This window comes from Canis aureus, chromosome 16 (genome assembly GCF_053574225.1).
Source record: "Canis aureus isolate CA01 chromosome 16, VMU_Caureus_v.1.0, whole genome shotgun sequence".
NCBI classification, from domain to species: domain Eukaryota; kingdom Metazoa; phylum Chordata; class Mammalia; order Carnivora; family Canidae; genus Canis; species Canis aureus.
In genome coordinates this window covers 11,802,003-11,820,657 of record NC_135626.1, presented here as the reverse complement: position 1 = coordinate 11,820,657, position 18,655 = coordinate 11,802,003, and the positions used below count along the sequence as shown (strand labels likewise).

The 18,655-nt window shown below is 62.2% G+C and overlaps 1 protein-coding gene and 3 long non-coding RNA genes across 9 annotated transcripts; 1 reads left to right on the top strand and 3 right to left on the bottom strand.

Moving 5' to 3' along the window:
- Nucleotides 1-803: 803 nt before the first annotated feature.
- LOC144285789 (uncharacterized) lies at nucleotides 804-3,554 on the bottom strand. The gene is made up of 2 exons (XR_013354013.1): nucleotides 3,286-3,554; nucleotides 804-3,109 (listed from the first exon to the last, which is right to left on the bottom strand). It is a non-coding gene; the product is annotated as an uncharacterized LOC144285789 (long non-coding RNA).
- A 479-nt stretch (nucleotides 3,555-4,033) lies between these two features.
- LOC144285790 (uncharacterized) lies at nucleotides 4,034-5,813 on the bottom strand. Of its 2 annotated transcripts, XR_013354015.1 has the most exons (3): nucleotides 5,510-5,813; nucleotides 4,463-5,422; nucleotides 4,034-4,185 (listed from the first exon to the last, which is right to left on the bottom strand). It is a non-coding gene; the product is annotated as an uncharacterized LOC144285790 (long non-coding RNA). The 2 variants fall into 2 exon arrangements; XR_013354014.1 differs by having other exon boundaries at nucleotides 4,463-5,813.
- An 835-nt stretch (nucleotides 5,814-6,648) lies between these two features.
- Nucleotides 6,649-10,244, top strand: TMEM250 (transmembrane protein 250). Of its 5 annotated transcripts, none has more exons than XM_077851362.1 (2): nucleotides 6,649-6,774; nucleotides 7,901-10,244. In XM_077851362.1, the coding sequence occupies exon 2, from the start codon at nucleotides 7,951-7,953 to the stop codon at nucleotides 8,437-8,439; it is 489 nt and encodes a 162-aa protein (XP_077707488.1). In that variant the 5' UTR covers nucleotides 6,649-6,774; nucleotides 7,901-7,950; the 3' UTR covers nucleotides 8,440-10,244. The 5 variants fall into 5 exon arrangements, with proteins under 5 accessions (XP_077707488.1, XP_077707490.1, XP_077707486.1 ...); XM_077851364.1 differs by having other exon boundaries at nucleotides 6,760-6,778; XM_077851360.1 differs by lacking the exon at nucleotides 6,649-6,774 and adding an exon at nucleotides 6,806-7,153.
- On the bottom strand, nucleotides 8,769-14,087 carry LOC144285788 (uncharacterized). Its single transcript, XR_013354012.1, has 2 exons — nucleotides 13,993-14,087; nucleotides 8,769-10,643 (listed from the first exon to the last, which is right to left on the bottom strand). It is a non-coding gene; the product is annotated as an uncharacterized LOC144285788 (long non-coding RNA).
- Between the last annotated feature and the right edge of the window lie 4,568 nt (nucleotides 14,088-18,655).

Below are 18,655 nucleotides of genomic sequence, written 5' to 3'. Positions count from 1 at the left end.
GTGCCCCTCATTTATTATTTTTAAAGATTTATTTATTTTAGAGAGAGAGAGCAGGAGGGAGGGGCAGGGGAGAGGGAGAGAGAATCTCAAGCAGACTCTGAGCTGGTCACAGACATGGGGCTCAATCCCCCAATCTGAGATCAGGACTTGAGCTGAAACCAAGAGTCGGATGCTTAACTGACTGAGCCACCCAGGTGGCCGTCAAAACCCTCCTTTAATCGAGAATCAGAGGTCAGAATGGGCAGGCTCCAGGGGGGACAGAACCACCCCAGCACGTTCCGGAAGGGGACTGGTGTCCACAGCTGAGGAGAGCCGAGGGATCTGGAGCTGAGCAAAACCTACGTGGGATTCATCCCAGATGACAATGTCCAGGTCCATCCTCCAGATGACCCAGGTGGACGCTGCCTGCTTCCCAGGACAGCATGCCCAGGTGGGATGTGAGCCAAGTGCCTGGCTGCCAGCCCCGCCTGGGGAGAGGGGAAGTGGGGAAATCGCTGCCCCTGTGGAAAACAGCACCTTTCTCAGTGGCCCTGACCTAGGTGCTCTTGCCCGTCGCTCTGCCCCCTCCCACGGCACGGGCCCACACTCACTCATCAGCTCCCGGCTGCCAGATTATTCCGGGGCTGATTAAATTAGCGAATGCAATCACAATCTGAAGCAAGTTAATTGGGAGAATTTATTGGACCTGCCAGTTTTATGCATGTCTGATTAAGTATTATAAGGTTTGTTTTTGATTTTGCATAATTTAACTTTAGATCCTGCACTGGGGGGCCCATCAACCATTAACGACCCGAATAAACCTCTTTTAGGATGCGCCTGTTTATGATTTATTTCTGAATGCAATATCTTCCAGATTTTTTTTTTTTTTTGGGCGCTGTTGCCAAAGTGACAAATATGTTAAAAGTAACATTTTGAGCCATTCCGTTCACCCTATAAATCTCTCGGAATGTATACAATTCATTAAAAGTTTTGAAAGGAGTACAAGTTAGCATTTATATTGCAACAAGTGACATATAAATGCGTATGTTTGTCTTCCCAGCATGCCATAAATACAGCCGCCTCCCCGGCGCCCCCGCCAGCCACCCCGCCCATGCTCTGGGGCGGTGATAAGCTCCACTGCAAATCTTCGCCCCTGTCAGTGCAGACTGTTCAATCAGCAGGAGTAGGAGCCACGTCACTGTGAAATTAGCACAGGAGAAAATACAGCCAGGGCCCGGGAGGCATGGGCTGAACCCCCGAAAGCGAGCCTCCTGTGTCCCCTTCGTGGCCTGGGTTTCAGGAGGGCACATCCGTGAGGTGGCAGAAAGCCTGCTGCCAGGAGGAGGGCGGGGCCGCCTGGAAGCTGGCAGTGCGGCCACCTCCTCGCCACCGCCACCGCCTAAGGCCAGGTCTCCGCCTGCGACCTATGCCTCTGGCTTGTTTACGAGTGTTTCTGTGCGTCCCAGCGGTGGCGGCGGTTACTGAGCACGGATTCCACACGGCCTTGGCCGAGGGCTGCACATCATTAAACCCTCTAACGGCCACTGGGGCCGCACCACCTAGGAAGATTGAGTAGTTTATCCAACCCGGAGCCCCAGGGCTGGGGCACTGGTGAAATCTAGGCAAGTCTGTAGCCTATAAACCATCTCTCAGCAGCCCTGGGCAGCCCCCCCCCCGGGGTCACTCACAACGTCCCTGGGTGTGGCCTGAGTGTGCTCCCAGAGCCTAGCCCAGTCCACTTCCCTCTGCTGCTGTCCGCCCCTCGACCCCCTGCCCCCCCCCCCCGCCCGCACAGGCTGTGTGCGTGGGGGTCAGACAGAAGCTGGGTGGGCTAATGCCCTCGGCAGTCCCCAGGTCTGCAGGCTTCTGATTCTAAAGGCACGACCCAGGCCGGGCCCTGGAATCAGCGGGGCAAGCAGTCCAGTCTATACTGGGCCCTGCTGTGTGTCAGGCACCAGGGACACGGCAGGATACAGGGCTCTCTGCCCTTAAGGGCTTCAGCTCCAGGGGCAGGATGAGCAGAAGAGGTGGCATTCCTTCTCCCCAAGCAGGTGGGCCTGCTGAGAGTACAGAGGACCTGTCCATCCATCCGTCTCTGCTGCTGTGGTCCGCGCCCCCGCCAGGGAGCCGAATGCTTTTGTTTGCACTCAGGCCAGCATGGCCCAGAGACCCTAAGGCCTGTCCCTCCTTCCAGCCCGGCTGGACCTAAGTGCTAGTACCTGAGATGCCACGAGATGGGGACAGCAGCGTCGCCCGCACCCAGGCTGTGGGGACCAATGCTCTCGGGAGACAAACTACAGGAAGGACTCAGTGTGGCCTGGTGCTCATGACTCAGTACCACTGCTCATAGCTGTGCTGGTCACCTGCTGCCCGACAAGGGGTCCTGGAACAGGACGGCTTAACGTAGTAACAACACGCGTGTCAGTTCACCAGGGTTGCCATGACGGAGCACCACGGACCGTGGCTCAGGTCACAGAAGCGTGTTCCCTCACATCCTGGAGGCTGGATGTCCTGGATGCCAAGGCGGGCAGGGCTGGTTCCTCCCTCCTGCGCTTGCAGACAGCTGGTCTCCAATCATTTAGCTTTCCTAGTGAGTGACCCAAGGGACAACAAGATGGGGCTGCAGAGCAGTTTGTGGCCGAGCCTGCGGCATCATGTGGCCACATCTGCCTCGCCCTCTTGGCAACACAGGTCAGCCGTGCCCAGCACAGGGGTCAGCCACCCTGGAGGCTCACTCAGCAACGGCTCCTGGCCTCACACACAGGGGGCAAAGTTGACACCTGGGCGTTATTGTCACCACTCTACAGATGAGGAGACTGAGGTCCAGAGAGGCTGACACCTTTGCCCACAGCTGAAAAGTGGAGCCAGAGCGACAGCGGGCAGGCACTGCCTCCATGAATGCCATCTACTGCTTCTATGCTGACCAGCCTCTGGGCGTCCAACAGGCTCCTAGGACCAGTTACCGGCAAGTGGCTCCCCGGACTCTGGCCTGGGGTCTGCCCTGACCAGAAGAGCATCCTCCCGGGGCTCAAAGAGGTGAAGGAGGAACCACGGCGGGGGTGGGAGATGCTGGGATCCATCAGCGGGGCAAACTGCCACCCCAAGTAGGCTGGACTTCTGCAACCGAAACCTAGTAGGGAAAGGGCCATTGGTCAGACAACCAGGGCCCCTGCTGGAGTGCCAACCCAACAGCGATGCCCGCAGGGAGCCAGGAGGAGGTGGCACTGTGTGCGTGTCACACCTGGCGGTGCCAGACTCAACCCCGGGTGTCTGAGTAAGGCCCAATAAGAAAAATTCTCTCCTCACCCGAGAGCTACTTGCTCCCAACGTGGTTATAATGATTCAAAATGACATGTGCCACTCAGACCGTTTGGGCTGGAAACAGACCAGCCCAATCATAGTACCGAAAAGATAACAATATTTTCTTATGGTCAGAGTCTGCGGGCCGGGATCCCACACAGCCCCACCTAGGGCTTCTCTGCTCTGGGGTCTTGGCCCCAGCCCCGAGGCTCACCGCCCCCCCCCCCACTGACCTGCACGACATCATTCACAGGTACAATGCCCCAATGCGCTCAGATAGGCGCAGCCCTGAAGCCCCCCTGTATGGCTTCCCCACATACCCACCACATGCCCCTGGCACACCTGTCACATGCCTGCCCCCCCGGGCTCCCCTTGTGGCCCAGTGTCTACCAGACATCACCACCCTGGAAATGGTTCGGGGTCAGCTGGGTGGCCTGGGGTAAACTGGGTGGCTCAGGGTCAGTGGGGTGGCCCGGGGTTAGCTGGGCGGCACAGGGTCAGTGAGCGGGAATTCCAGCCCATGTCTGCTGGAGGGGTGGGACAGTGGCACTGGGTGTGGAGACCACGGAGGCTGAGCCCCTCCGTAAGCTGAGGCGGTTTGCTCAGGCCTCTCAACTAAGCCAAGCCTGGGGCACAGGGCGGGGGGGCGGTGGTGGTGGTGGTGGTGGTTAAGCTCTCCCGCCTTCAGCACACACAACAGCTAACATCGGTTCACCATAAGCTTTCGGTCTCACTTGACCTCTGCCAAGGACCAGTAAGCTACAAGAACGTGACCCAAGGGTGACAGTTGTCCTTCCCTCATTTACAGCCAACAAACTTCACAAAGGCCAGAGTCAAGGTTCTCAGTCAAGGTTCTTGCAGGCCATTGGCTCTCTTCCGGAGGCCGCTCACTCCCACCACAGGGACCTGAAAGCAGCCACAGACAACGCAGGAGTGGGCTGGGCTGGCCTGATTTTACTGCCCCTCGCCCCTCCAAGCCTCCAAGGAGCCACCCTCACTCCAGTCCCCCTTCCCACTCACTCACCCTTGGCCAGCTCTGCGGCAACCCCAACGCTGTCCCAGCAGGTGGCGCCCAGCCACTGCCTACAGCCTGACACCCGCTGGGAGGCCTGCAGAGAGCGGGTACTCAGCATGACTGGAGCAAGACAAGGACCCCCAATGGACCCCCCCAATGAGAACCTACAAACACAGCAGGTGTTGGGGGCGACCCGGGCAGCCCAAAGAACATAGCCCCATCCTCATCCTCCCCTGGTCGTGGTAAGGCTGCAGGTGTGTGGCGTCTGGCATCCTCACGGCAAAGCAACAAAACCTAGTGGACTGTGTGCTCAGAAGTACTGTTCCTAGAAGCTGCTGCAGTTGCTCAAACACGTGCGCGCGGGCTGGCTCCCCAGGTAGAAGCACGCCTTACAGCGGGCCACTGGGGTACACAGGTCTACACACAAATCCTCGCAGCCCCAGGGGTGGAACACAAGGAGGGCTGAGCCCCCTCCACACGCTCAGGAAGTGTAAGGGTCCCAGGAAGGGGTGGCATGTGGTTCCAGGCAGCTTTCCAGAGCAGGGGCTATGGGACTGGGGTCTTGAGGGTGAGTAGGAGCTTGGCAGGCGGAAACCACCGAGGAACAGAACAAGTGTATATGAAAGGCCAGGTCATATATATGAGAGTGATGGGACCCCTCACAGAGGTGAGGAGAGACCTGTATGGGATGTCCTGGGGGAGACCAAGGCTGTGGTGGAGAGGAGAACCGCCAGCCCAGGGCCCAGCATCAGCAGGGAGCTACTGCAGAAACCCAGCCTGGGGATCCCTGGGTGGCGCAGCGGTTTGGCGCCTGCCTTTGGCCCAGGGCGCGATCCTGGAGACCCGGGATTGAATCCCACATCGGGTTCCCGGTGCATGGAGCCTGCTTCTCCCTCTGCCTGTGTCTCTGCCTCTCTCTCTCTCTCTCTCTGTGAGACTATCATAAATAAATAAAAAGTAAAAAAAAAAAAAAAGAAAGAAACCCAGCCTGGGGCAGCCCCGGTGGCTCAGCGGTTTAGTGCTGCCTTCAGCCCAGGGCGTGATCCTGGGACCTGGGATCGAGTCCCACGTCGGGCTCCCTGCATGGAGCCTGCTTCTCCTTCTGCCTGTGTCTCTCACCTGTGTATTCTAATGAATGAATGAATAAATAAATAATCAAGACAGAAAGAAAGAAAGGAAACCCAGCCTGCACAAAGCCCGCATTTTAAGAAATACCCCTTAAAATATCCTCCTTCTCTCTCATCTTCTCCGGCCGCTGCTTCACAAAGTGCACACTTTTCACACATCCGGGCCCTTCTGCACCTGATCCTGCCAGACCCTGCTCCCCAGGACAGCAGGAGCACGATGGCCAGGACCACTTGGGCCAGAACCAAGTGAGCCCTGAAACAGGGATGGGGTGGGGCGGGGGTGGGTAGGGCTTAGGGTGCGGGGTGCTGGGGGACCTGGGCTTAAGGTGTGGGAGGCTGGGGGTTCTGGAGTTAGGGTGCAGGGGGCTGGGGGACCTGGGGTTCGGGTGTGGGGTGCTGGGGACTCTGGGGTTAAGGGGGGGCTGGGGGACCTGGGGTTAGGGGTGTGGGGAGCTCTGAGATTAGGGTGGGGATGCTGGGGTGTAGGGTGTGGGGGGCTGGAGGACCTGGGTTAAGGTGTGGGGAGGCTGGGGGACCTGGGGTTAGGGTGAGGCGGGCTGGGGGCTCTGGGGCCAGGGGTGTGGAGGGCTGGAGGACCTGGGGTTAGGGGTGCGGGGGAATGGGGGACCTGAGGTTAAGTGTGCGGGGAGCTGCGGGACCTGGGGTTAAGGTGCGGGGGGCTGGGGGCTCTGGGGCAAGGGTGCAGGGGGCTGGGGACCTGGGGTTAGGGGTACAGGGCGCTCTGGGGTTAGGCGTGCAAGGGTCCGTGGGGCGCTGGAGGCTTTGGGGTTAGGGTGCGGGGGCTGGGGGAGCTGCGGCTAGGCTGCGGGGGGCTCCGGGGTTGGGGTGCGGGAGTCCGTGGGGGGCTGGGGTTAGGGTTAGGGCTGGAGAGGCGGCGGGCGGCCAGCCTGGAGGAGAGCAGACTCCAGCGCCGCCCGGAAGGGTGCCTGAGCGGCTGGCCTCGAGCCTCCGGGGCACAGGTATCGCGTAGACTAGTGAGCGCCCGGGGCCCAGGGTCTCCGCCACGCTGACTCCCGCAGGGCTCACGTATCAAGCCTGCACGGAATCCTCACTCTCCGGGGGAGGACCACCCCGGGACGCGCGGCAGCTGTCAGCCTGCCCTGCCCCCCCCGCGGGGCGGGGACCAGGACGCCCCTCCACGGCCCCGCCCACGGGGGGCGCGCCTGCGCACTGCCAGCCGCCTTGGGCGCCGCGGCGCGTGCGCGGAGGGGCTGCCCGTGGTCCGCACGCGCAGGCCGTCGATCTGCGCCTGCGCAGGGCAGTCCGAACAGCCTGCGGCGTACGCGGGGCGAGGCGCCGGGCGGCCGCGTTAAGGGCCGCGCGCGCACGCAGGCACGTAAGCACGTACGCCCTGGGGAAGCATCGAGTTCCGGCCGCTCGGAGACGGCCCTGAGCCGGGGGGAAGGGAGGCACTTTCGGTGTCGGCGCGGGCGGAGGGGGCTGGAGGAAGGTCCTACGGTGGCCGCAGAGGGACGGAGCTACGGCTCCCACGCTGGGCCAAACGCTGCCGGCCGCCTGGCGCGCGAGCCCCGGGACCTTCGGGGCGGTGTCGGGAGGGGGCGCGTGAACGGCCGGCCGCGCAGCTGCCGCGCGGTGGGCAGCATGAGCCTGCCCTGCTCCTGGAGCCCCGCGTGCCGGGGGGCCCCGCAGGCCCGGCCGCCCGCACCGCCGGCCTCCCCCGGCGCCGGCGCCGGCGCGGAGAGGGCACCTGGTGAGCGGCAGGCGGGCCGGTGCTCCCCGGGGTCCGCCGCCTGCCCGGCCCGGGAGCCCAGGCGCGGACGGCGGGGGTGCGGGCGGGACGCGGCGGGGCCGCAGGAGGGAAGCGCGGAGCCGCCCGCGGATGTCAGCCCCCGCTCTGGCCCTGCCTGCGGGGAGGGCTGGATGTCCCCGCGACCCCGCGACCCCGCGACCCCGGGCACGGCCAGGCCGACGCCCATGCCATGGTGTCTCCCAACCTGAAACCAACCTGGCTGCCCCCGTTCCGTGTTCTGTACCTGCAGGTTTTCCACCCGCCAGTCCCCTAGGCAGCCCGTGATGGCGGTGACCACAGAGCCCCTCCTTGTTCCTCTTTTCCCATCACTGGGTCTGTAGGCCTGTCATGACGCCGCGGTGGTCACCCCTTCTCCCAGCACCCCTGGGACGCAGCTGGGGGCATCCCTGTCTTACAGGGCAGGGATGGGCGGGTGAGGTGCTCCAGGTGACTCCGGGCGAGTGACCGCCCATACCGCTGTCTGCGCTGCAGCACCTGGCTGGCCTGGTTGCAGAAGTGAACTCATCTGTGTGTGTGTTCTGTCCCTTGGAAGTGTCCCCAGTAGGTGCCCGTGGAAAGGGCAAGGCCCTGGGGATGTGAGTGGGAGCAGATCCTCTCCCCTAGGGGCAGTTCCACTGTGGCCCTGGGGCTGGCACCTGCTCGCTCATCTTGGGGCTTACCCGTCTCCTCTCTGTCATTTTCCTGCAGGCCGCCACATCCCCCAGGGCTCAGCGGCTGGCTTCCAGGCCTAGGTGCCCATGACGCCTATGCTGACTGCTACCTGGACACCACCGCTGCCACAAGTTAGCACCAGCGCCCAGGCCCCAATGCCGGTCATGCCCATCCCCCGGCGGGTGCGCTCCTTCCACGGCCCGCACACCACCTGCCTGCACGCAGCCTGTGGGCCGGCGCGCACCTCTCGCCTGGCCCGTACTAAGTACAACAACTTCGATGTCTACATCCGGGCGCGCTGGCTCTACGGCTTCATCCGCTTCTTGCTCTACTTTAGCTGCAGCCTTTTCACGGCCACGCTGTGGGGCGCACTAGCCACCCTCTTCTGCCTGCAGTACCTGGGCGTGCGTGTCCTGCTGCGCTTCCAGCTCAAGCTGTCGGTGCTGCTGCTGCTGCTAGGTCGCCGGCGCGTGGATTTCCGCCTCCTCAACGAACTGCTCATCTATGGTATCCGAGTGACCGTGCTGCTCGTTGGGGGCCTGGGCTGGTGCTTCATGGTCTTTGTGGACATGTGAGGGGTACCAGTGGGCCTCGACTCTGGGGTTTATTTATTGTGACCGTGGTGGTGGATGCACCCGTGGCCATGTTCTTTTCTTGATGGGGTAGGTCAGGATTCTGTTGTTCCCAGCCCGTCCTGCGAATGGGGTCTGCAGATGTGTCCACCTCCCACACATGGAGGACCACACATGGGTCCTGGCGGGGTGCTGAGACTTCTGTGGAGGGGACGCTGGCGCCCCCTCTGTTGCTGGTTTTCTGCTCTGACCCTTCCTTGTGTGTTCGCTTAGGTACAGTGCCTCACTGGCCACCAGCCTGTGCTTCCAGCCCTCACTTTTCCAGGCTGTGCCAGAGTGAGGCCCACTGGCCCAGTCTGCTCTGGGCAAGCCTCCTGTCCAGAGCACAGGCATCACAGGTGGTGTGGGAGCCCCCTTCCCGTGAGCCCCGGCCCCCACCCCAGCCTTAGGGACGTGTCAGGCTCAAATAGCTGATGTACCACACTGCCACGAAGCTGTTCACTCTGCCCTGGGCCACCCACGTCCCGGCACAGCCCAGTCCCTCCATCTTCCCCACCCCCACCCCGAGAGGCATTCAGGGGCCTGAGTCCCAGGCCAAGCTTCAGGGCCATGTTGGTTTGCTTAGATGTGGTCTAGTGGGAGTCACGGGCTGCCTTGGCAGGTTACTAGATCGGGGGCCAGCCCAGGGGAGTGCTGGGTCCAGGGCAGATCTGTCTTCCTCTTGGGCAGGTTTGTTCAAGATGTCAAGTTGGAGGCCATAGTCTCTTCGAATGTAGATTTCTGAGGAGGTACCTTAACTCCTTTCCAGCGGGTAGGGGCCCTTTGGGCTTTGGATGGCTAGAATTGGAAGTGAGGCCAGAGGTGTTGAGGAGCACAGTCTCTGAGTGTGTACCACGGAAACACAAGCAGAGCTTCTGTTTAAAGAGCACCTCCTAGAGGTTTGTGCACCAGGGCTGAGCCCCGAGCGAGGGACTGGGCTGCCCTGGGTCCCTGCCCTGTGGCTGTTTCTGCCAGTAGACCATCGAGGGCCAGAGTCTTGCCCAGACCCTGCTCTTGGCCTTCTCTGTCAGAGGAGACAGTGGCCTAGTGACTCTGTTGTCACTGTGGGTCTCCTTGGCAGGTGAGCAGGTGCTCTGGACAATCGTGCTGGGATAACATGTGGAGACCAGGGACAGAACACAGCCCTGTATTGGGGTGACAGACCTGCTTCACCCCAAGTTGTTCCAGTGCCACTTCCCAGGTATGGGCAGTGGCCCCTTTGACCCTGCGTGGCCAGGCAGTCCAGTGGCTAGGGGAGCTGTCACACAGTTGGGTGCCAAGAGAAGAAAAACACAAATCAGGTAGAGAAAGCAGAGAAAGCTTGGCTGTAAACTCTGCTCTTAGATTTGTAGCCAGCTTCTACCCAGTAATCATCAACTTGAGGACAGTGGGAAGGCTCCTTGGACGAAGTTCTTTCTCAGGTTGAGTCTGTTCTGTTGCCTGGACGGCAGGCAGGGAGCTGACCTGCACGGATCCCACATTTCAGCGCCACAGAGAACCTTTTGCACTAAATCATGCTATTTCCTAAAAGTTTTGTTTTGTGTTAATGAACTCAGACTCCCCTCCCCCCGCCCCCCACCTCCTGTCACTGAGGTGGACACATGTCCGCACAGTCAGGACAGCGGGAGGGATCTGGCCGGGCCACCTCCAGTGTTGTTGGGGCCACGGAGGAGCTGGCACATTGAACACAGAGATGCTCGTTGTCTCGAGTGCCTGTTAAATTCTTTATGAAATGAGTCACCTGCATTAAACTTATTTTTTTAACCTGTTGATGGAGTGGCTGCTTGAAGCTCAGAATTGTTGTTCCTGTTTTGAGGGTCTAACAAACCAAAAACACCACAGAATCTGTCATCTGTCACGAGTAACATTGGAACATTTCAAGCAGGCATCAGTGACACCATGGAAGGAGCAGATGCAGGGGCCTCTGAGGGCCGGCCCTGACCTTGAAGCTGGGAGCCGGGGCAGGACGGCCATGCTGGCAGCAGGTCCTGGCAAGGCCCACGAACGCTGACTTGCACCAGCAGACGAGTGTGTAGGGTCCTCACAGGCCAGGAAAGAGGTCACAGAACCGAGTGTCCAGGGTGAGCTCCATTTCAGGGGAAGATTCGTGTGCGTGAGGAAGACGCTGGCTGAAAACCAAAGCTGTGGTCCTTGCTTGACGTGAAATGCTGGGAGAGATGAGAGACACATTAGCACTTAAGTGTCTTCACTGTGGAGGTCTAGGCTTCTGTGCGGGGATGCCCCCGTTCTCCGCCTCTCCCAGCTCCCCTACAAGTGCGATGTCCCTCCAAGCTGCCCCCCGCCGGCCAGAAAGTGCCACGGAAAGGCAGCCTCTCTGCTGTTTCCAGAATTGTGTAGAACTGGGTGTTTTCTCAGAAGAAAACAGCCCAAGTCACTTTGGGGTTTAGCTCTTGATGGCAGAGCTGGTAAAATCCCCGGAAGCCGCAGAGGCTGGGGTGGGCGTGCGAGCAGATGTCACCACACCTCCCTCCAGCCGGCCGTGCGGGGTGGTCCTCACAGGCCGGGGCCACCAGGAGCCAGAGCCTCGAGGACGACCGCCTCCCCCGAGGCTTCTTGTTCCGAGGCTCCGGACGCCCATGTGCCAGGAGGGCTGCCTGTGCTGGCGGGGGCCCTGAGTGCCCCTGGGCTGGGGTGGCTCCGGGTACCACCCAGGGGGGCAGAAGTCGGACTGGTGAGGTCCTGATGGTGCTTGGTGAGCGTGAGCCCTCCGGTGACTCCTGCCCCGGGGCTGAGGTGACCCCAGGCCCCGCCCCCCTGCCCCTGAGGTGACCCCAGGCCCCTACCTCCTGCCCCTGTCCGCTAGTCCCTGTCTTCAAGGACGATGTGGCGACCTGACAATACAATGCGCCCTGGGCCAGGCAGTGGGAGAGCAGGGTGACCTGTGGTTTCAGTGAGGGCCACACCCGAAGAGGAGTCTCAGCCGCAGGGCATCACCCATGGGCAGGGGGCTGGCTGGGAGGGTGGGCAGGGTGACCTGCGAGGGCAGCCTCTGGGGCAGCAGGTGTTCTACTGAAATGTCTTATTTGGAGCAGAGTGTGTGCTTGTGACAGGCTCCGCGTGTTCAGGAGAAACAAGTGAGCTGCAGGTCTGGAGGCTTCTGTGGGCTGGGGGAGGCGGGGACCGGGGGCCCAGCCAGGACAGAACCCCACGGCGATGCTAGCAGGTGCCAGGCGCTGGGGCTGGATTCATCCTTACAAAGCCGCCCGGCCTGTGTATCCTGCTGCCTCCTCACCCCCAGGTCACCCAGGCTGCCCTTGAGGCTGGGGCAAGGGAGGAAGTGACCTGGGACAGCCAATGGGTCAGGCCCCAGGGAGCCAGCCCAGGACAAGATGGCTGGGAGCGCAGGACTGGAGGTGGGTGGAGATGGCCCAAGGGGAGCAGGAGGGGAAGAGGAGAGGGAGGAAAAGACCTGGAAGTTTCTGCAGGTGGGAGTGCCTGCCCCAGAGCAGCAGTGGTGGCAGGTGGGCCCTTGATTTGGGAGCCTGGCCTGCCGGCAGCTAGGGGGGTGGGATGTGAGGAGGCACCAGGAGGTCTCCTGGGCTGGCAGAAAGGAGGTGGGTCAGGCAGGGTTGGGAGTTCAGGGTCAGGATGAAGCTGGGCAGGGAGGGAGAGAGCAGAGGGAGGAGGAAGGGGAGAAGCGCATCCCTTGCATGAAGCAGAGTGCTGAGTCCCTGCAGGGGAGAGCCCGGTGCTGGGGACACTGGGGACGTGGGAGGAAAGGCCTCATCGGGAGCTGTGGCCGGGAGGGATGGTGTTTGGGAACTTGCAGAAACCAACCATGTGAAAGTCTGGGTACTATCCATCTGCATTTCCGAAGATGCCCCCTCTGGCCCTGGGGGAAGGGCGGGGGGTGTCACACTTTGACGGGAGGGCCCATCGGGCTGTGGGGGAGGGACAGAGGGACACAGCCCCACCTGGGACTGTGGCTGGGGCAGGCACTGCCCAGCTCTGGACCAGAGTATGACATCCGCGCTGCTGTGGAGTACGGGTGGGCCGCTGGGGCTGGCTGCGCAGACATTGAAGATATGGATGGGCCCTGACCTTGAGAGGTCCCTGTCGCTCCCTGCTTGTGATTGGACAAGGGAGCTGGGAGCTGGTGGAGGCAGGGCGCTCGGTGCTGATTCAGCACTTTCTGGGAAGGGCGAGAGCTTCTTTCCCTCCGCGGAGGGCCAGTGCTGCTTCTTTCTCCCTCTCCCGTGCCCGTGCCCGCACACGCGCCCGCGCTATTTGGAAAGGGCTCCTGTGGGCCAACCCCTCGAGGCCCGCCTGCTGCTCTGTACCCAGCTGCATGCAGGAGCCACTTTCCAGAAATCCCAGCAGGCTGGCGGGCAGCCCTGACAGCTCCCAGAAGAGGGAGCGCCCCGCCTCACCAGCATCCTTGCCCAGAGGGGACAGGGAGGACGGAGGGAGCCGCTGAATCAGCTCTCGGGCTGCGCCCCTCCCCCGCCCCCACGGGCAGCATGCCCAGGCTTGCTGGCAGCTGTGTCACACGGGGCCTCTGGCAGGGTTGCTGTGGCTCTCTCTGTGTGGCCGACTCTGTGCCTGGTGCCGGGGGAGGGCTTGCAGGAGGGTGTGTGCTGTGCAGAGCTACCCGGGCCCAGGGAGGAAGTCCAGGTTGGGCACACCTCCACCTCGGGCCAGTTCAGCCGGGGTTGCCTGCCACCCTGACCTGGGGCTGGGCGCCGACCCTGAGCCCTGGGCCAGAGCTGGGCAGGGCACGCGCCAGGACCCCCTGAGGCCTGGCATGGGTTTGGTGGGCTTCTAACTGTGGTGGGGAGCCCAGGGTGACACTGAGGGCAGGCCTGGGCCAGGCACGTGCTGCCCTGGTGAAGTAGGTCCTGTACAGGGGTGTGAATGGGAGATGGGACCTTCATCGTTCACCCAGGAAGGGCGGGGAGCCCGAGGAGGAGTCTGGGAAGGCAGGACAGAGGCCAGAGCAAGAGGGCAGAGGGCGACTAGGCCTCGACGAGGCAATGGTTCACCCCACCCGACAGTGGGCAGCCCTCTAGAGGGAGCGGGCCCCAGGAGGATGTCCTCAGACAGGAGCCCCACAGGCCTGCGAGTGCCTGGAAAGCACACAGCCACTTCCCAGCAGCTGCATATTGACCGCCATTCAGCCAGCCCTGGGCCTGAGGACCCGTGTGCATTCTGCTTCCTGAGAATATTAATGCCTCGTCCTGGCTGCAATGCTGCATGAATATTCATGCAGAAATCAATCCGTCCAGCCTGATGGTGACATCACTGGGAGAGGAGCAGTCAGGTGGCCTCCTGGGAGGCGTGTTCCCTTGCATGGGGGTGCTGTGCCCACCATGGGGGTTGTGGGGGTCAGCTCCAGGTCACCTAGAGCACAGGGGGCCCTTTCCTTCCAGGGGGACCCAGAACAGGTTGTAGATGGGCAGGGAGTGGTGACCCTGCCGCCCCCGCTGGGGCCTGGACAGGGAGACATGGGCAGGAGTCCTCCCAGGGAGCCGCCCCTCCATGCAGCCCAGGGCTTACCCTGACTCCTGTGCCCCACAGGCCGACCCAGGTGAGCAGAGATGGTGAGTCTCCTGGTCTTTGCAGCAGCCCAGCTGCACCACTGCTCTGCCTCCCCACCCCTCTCCCCTGGCCCCCAGGCCCTCCCCCTCCCCTCCTCCCCCAGGGAGGGGCCACAGCCCACTCTTCAGAGTGGGGGGGGGTCTACGCCCCCTGCCCTGCCTGCCCACACAGGCTAGGGGCAGCCCTCCTAGGATATAAATCTGAGTCGTAATTGTGAATTCGTCATTTACAACAACATCCTGACAAAATGGTAACATTATTTATGTTTTCCAACTTGTGCTTTGATAACCCGAGCCTGCTTTCCCGGGCTTCCTGGGTGCGAGGAGCCTCCTGATGCCACAGCCTGGAGCTGATTCAGCCCGCGCTATGCACCACCTGTGCATCGAGTGGCGCTTGCTTCCCAGAGCAGCTGCAGCCCCCTCGACCCGCCAGCCCGCCCGCCTCTAGTCTGCGTGTGTGCTCACATGTGTGTGTGTGTGTTTTCCACCATCCACGGTTCTGGGTCCCGCCCCCATTCACCCAGAGAGTGAGCGGGGCAGGGTGGGCTGGCCCTGCCCCCTGCGCCCAGCCCCTGGGTCTCCCCCTCGGTGCTCTCAGGGAGAACAGAGGGCCTGGGGCCCCTGGGTGACTGGGGACCCCCCAGTGGCCACAATTCCCAGAAACACCCTGCTGGAGGAAGCCAGAGGGCACGTGTGCTCCGCTTGCCTTCCTCACGTTTGGGTCATGCAGTCCGTGAGCTGATTCCCACGAACGGCCTCGTTTCTTAGACGCTGCGTGTGCGGCTATTTGCTCCCCTCCACGACCAGCTTTTCCTGTGAGATGCAGGAGAGGAAGGCAAGAGTATCCAGGCTCACAGTCCGGAGTGGTCAGAGTTGCTGCATACAGCTCTGCCCAGGAGAGGAAGACAGCCCAGGGTTAGCAGTCCCTCAGGCAGGGGCAGCAGAGAGGAGGGTGGCGGCTCCTGCCCCGACAGCCCGCGGGCGGAGTTCTGGGTGGCCCTGTCCATGCCTGGAAGGTACTGGAAGCCAGGGGCCCAGGCCCTGGGCCCTGCCTGGGGGAGGGAGAGCCTCTCTGCCCTGTGTGGCCTAGACCTGTCCCTGGTCTTGAACTCAGGCTGGGTGGGCAGACCTTCTCCTGGGGCTGGTGCACTCCACGGCTGTGGAGAGAATGAAGGAGCAAAGGGGCCATCGTGTCTCAGGCCGTCCCTGAGGCTCACAACCGGGGATCCAGAGGCTGGGGGTCCAGGGTCCCGGTGCCCGCAGAGTCGGTGTCTGGTAAGGCCATTCCCCAGTTCTCAGATGTGACCTCGCTATGTCCTCACAGGACGGGAGGGATGCCACAGCTTCTGGGGTCCCACTCCTCAGCTCTACCCCACCACCTCCCACTTCCTGACACCTTCACCTCCACCTCTGGCGGGGTTAGGTTCCGACACGGGACTTTGGGGTGGCTGTCACACATTCTTTTTAAGATTTATTATTTGAGAGAGAGAGAGAGAATGCACGTGCAGAGTGGGGGGCAGAGGAAGAGAGACTCTCCAGCAGACTGCACAGAGCGCGGAGCCGCCGTGAGGCTCCGTCCCACAACCCTGAGATCATGAGCTGAACTGAAACCAAGAGTCGGCCTCCTGTCTGTGCCCCAGGTGCCCCGAGGACACACGTTCTGATGACACCGTGTCCCCTGGGGCCCGACGCAGGGTAGGCCCTGGACACTCACTTCCTGAAAGACTATGTCCAGGGTCATTCTGTGCCCTCCAGGCTCAGTCTCACAGGAGGACGTTTGTCTCCCTCCAGAGGTGTCCACGGGGATGGGCGCCTGCCATGTGCTGACTCCTCCTGGGAAGGTGGCCTTCGCCTCCCTGGCCAGCATGTGCCTGGCTCTCACCTGTGTCTCGTGGGTCCATGCACTGCCCCCCAGTTGCTGTGCCCACCCTGGTGTGACTGGCCAGGGCCTGACGTCCCTCAGGGAAGGTGAGTCACCACAGCCACCCATCCCTTGGCCTTCTCAGAAGCAGGAAGCAGCAGCTGCTTAACAGCTGCACAAAATGTCAGGGAGAAATTTAGGACAAAAGAGGAAGAAGATTGGAGCATCCAATTTAAACTGAGGGGAGGCACATGGAAGCCAAAGCGGTGCTGCCCTAATTCACGCGCACAGAGAGCCACGGGTTCCGCAGCCGCTGACGAGAAACCAAAATATTCACCCAGTTTCCTTCTGTGTGAGGGACCCAAGCTGGTCTCTGAGGACTCACAGATGTCCCTGGGCCCCGGGGTGTGGCCTCACATGGCCCGGGGCTCAGCAGACCCCTCAGGCACAGGGTCACGGGCAGCCAGGCTCTGGCCGGGGGGTCTGTCCCACAGGCCGCCCCCCGCTGACAGGTGCCCTCCCCCTGCCCCCCCCCCCCCCCCCCCCCCGTCCCAGCTCCACACTCTGCTGTCCAGCGGTGCCCCAGGCCATGCCGGGCAAAGCCGCACCCTCGTCCTGCACAGGTGGCCAGGTCGCCTGGCAGGTCAACTCTGTGGCGTTCTGGCTGGCGTTCCCGCTGTGGAAGGTGGTCCAGCAGGAAGCAGAGGCTTCCTGGAGTCTGGGGGCCACAGGAGTGAGTCTTAATCTCCAGCCGCCAAAGGAGGACCCACCCTCAGTGGACCCACTGGGCTCAGGGTCGGTCAGTGAGCCGCGGGCGCCCCTTCCGGCCTGGAGCGGGTCCATGTGTGGATGCTAACTGAGGCCCCCATCCCTGCCAGGGTGGGTGCAGCTGCAGGCGGACCCGGCCACTGCCTGGCCCCCCACCTCTGTTCTCTGACACCTGCTGGTGCCTCGATTGCAGACATGTTCCAATCGGCAGGAATTAGCATCCTAACAATGAACCAGCTGTGCTTGGGGTTCAAAGGAGAGGCAGGTTGTGTGACAAAGAGCATCACACCCCATGGTCTGTTCAGGCCTCCAGCACAGCGCCCTAGAGGATCCCTCCCTGTCTGCCAGGGAGCCAAGGCTGCGCACACCCATCACAGCAGGGATGTGCATCCTCGAGCACCCTTGCTCTTTCTGTGAGTCGGGCACACGCTCTCTCGGCCTCCCTGGCATGTCCTTCTGAGGGCAGGCCGGGCACCACCCTGTTGGCTGTGCTTGCCGAGATGTGTTCCTGGGCTCCTGGTGGCCCAGGTCAGGGATGCCGTTGTATGGTGCTGGGCTGTCCCGGCGACAGGGCTCTGGCCTCCAAGCAGGCCCACTCGGTGCTGACCTCTGGACCCTAGCACTGAAGCCAATGCCCCTGCCGATGCCCCATCCCACCATGTTCACAGAGGTACTGGCCCCTCCACAAAGTACTCTAGAATGTTTTGCATTCCCTGAAGTCTGGCGTCCCAATGGTGTTAAGTACCCAGTTCCCTGGGCTGGAACCTGGCAGACAGGGCTCTGGGGTGGGAGCTCCCGCTGGGGCTGGCACTCCTGCTGCCACAGGGACTTGTCCGTCAACACAGAGCCCAGGCCTGAGCAAAGGCCATGCCTGGCAACCCAAAAGCCCACCCAGCCCTTCCCCCAGGCTAACCGCCTCACTCCGGTAGCCGGGATCTGAGCCACCAGGTCCTCACCCAGAATTTTCCAGGACAAAAAACAGCTGATCAAGGCCATGGCCAGCAGGGACCTGGCCGTGGTACCCACAGGGCACGGCTAGATTGTCACCCCTGCAGCCCCAGGCACTGCCCAGAGCAGGCAGTTGGGTCCTCAGGGAGCAGGGGCTGGACTTCCATCTGCCACTCTTGGCTTCCTTCCCTGGGGGAGCCCAGACTGTGGCCACCTGAGGGGACTCCAAGGGGTCACAGGGCAGTTCTGGGAGATGTGACCCCACAACCACATAGGCCAGGGAGGTGGGGCAGTGTTCAGCCCTTTCGACTCCTCCTTGGACGTGAGGTTGTAAACAGGAGGACCCTCCCCTGGACGCCACACAGAGTGACCTGAGGAGCTTGGCCAGCTCAGGGCCACCCTTATCTATGCCTGGCTGTGGGCTGTGGGCCGCGGCTCCCCCTCCTCCGTTTTCGAGCCCTGGAGTCCACATGAGGAGTGTCCCTTGGGTCAGGCTTGGAACAGTAGAGCCCTGAGCCTTCCTCTGTGCTGCCCCTCTGAGCAAGATCCTTTGCCGGACCTGGACACAGAGCAGAAGACTCAGGTCTCCTGTGAGCCACATGGCAGTGGAGGGGAAGGAGGAGGGGGAGCCACACCTGGGGGGGGGGTCCCACAGAATCCCCGATCACCCCCCTGGCCCCGTGCTCCACACCATCTGCAGAGGCCCCTGTCTCAGGGTCAGGCCATGCCTGTGGTCAGGCCATCGAGGGGCACAGCCACTGGGCCCTGGGCACTTGCTCTCAGAGCAGTAAGGCTTGGTGGGGAGCCCCAAGGTGAGGGATGGCCCCGCCCATGGTGAGGTCACCTCTGACCCCCTCAGGAGGCCCTGATGTATGGGTAGCATTCAGCCCAAGGGAACCACCCGGGTGTGGTTTGGCCTGAGAGTACCCAGACCTCCTGTGCCATCTGGGGGTGGGCCCAGCCCCTGCCTCGTGGGGTGAGGGGGTTCCCCTGGTGGTCACACCTGAGCTCACTGAGTAGACCCCGCAGCCTCTGGCTGTCCTTT

What these genes read in the sequence shown, in the direction of transcription:
- TMEM250 (XM_077851362.1), top strand. Translation starts at nt 7,951, where the DNA reads ATGACGCCTATGCTGACTGCTACCTGGACACCACCGCTGCCACAAGTT.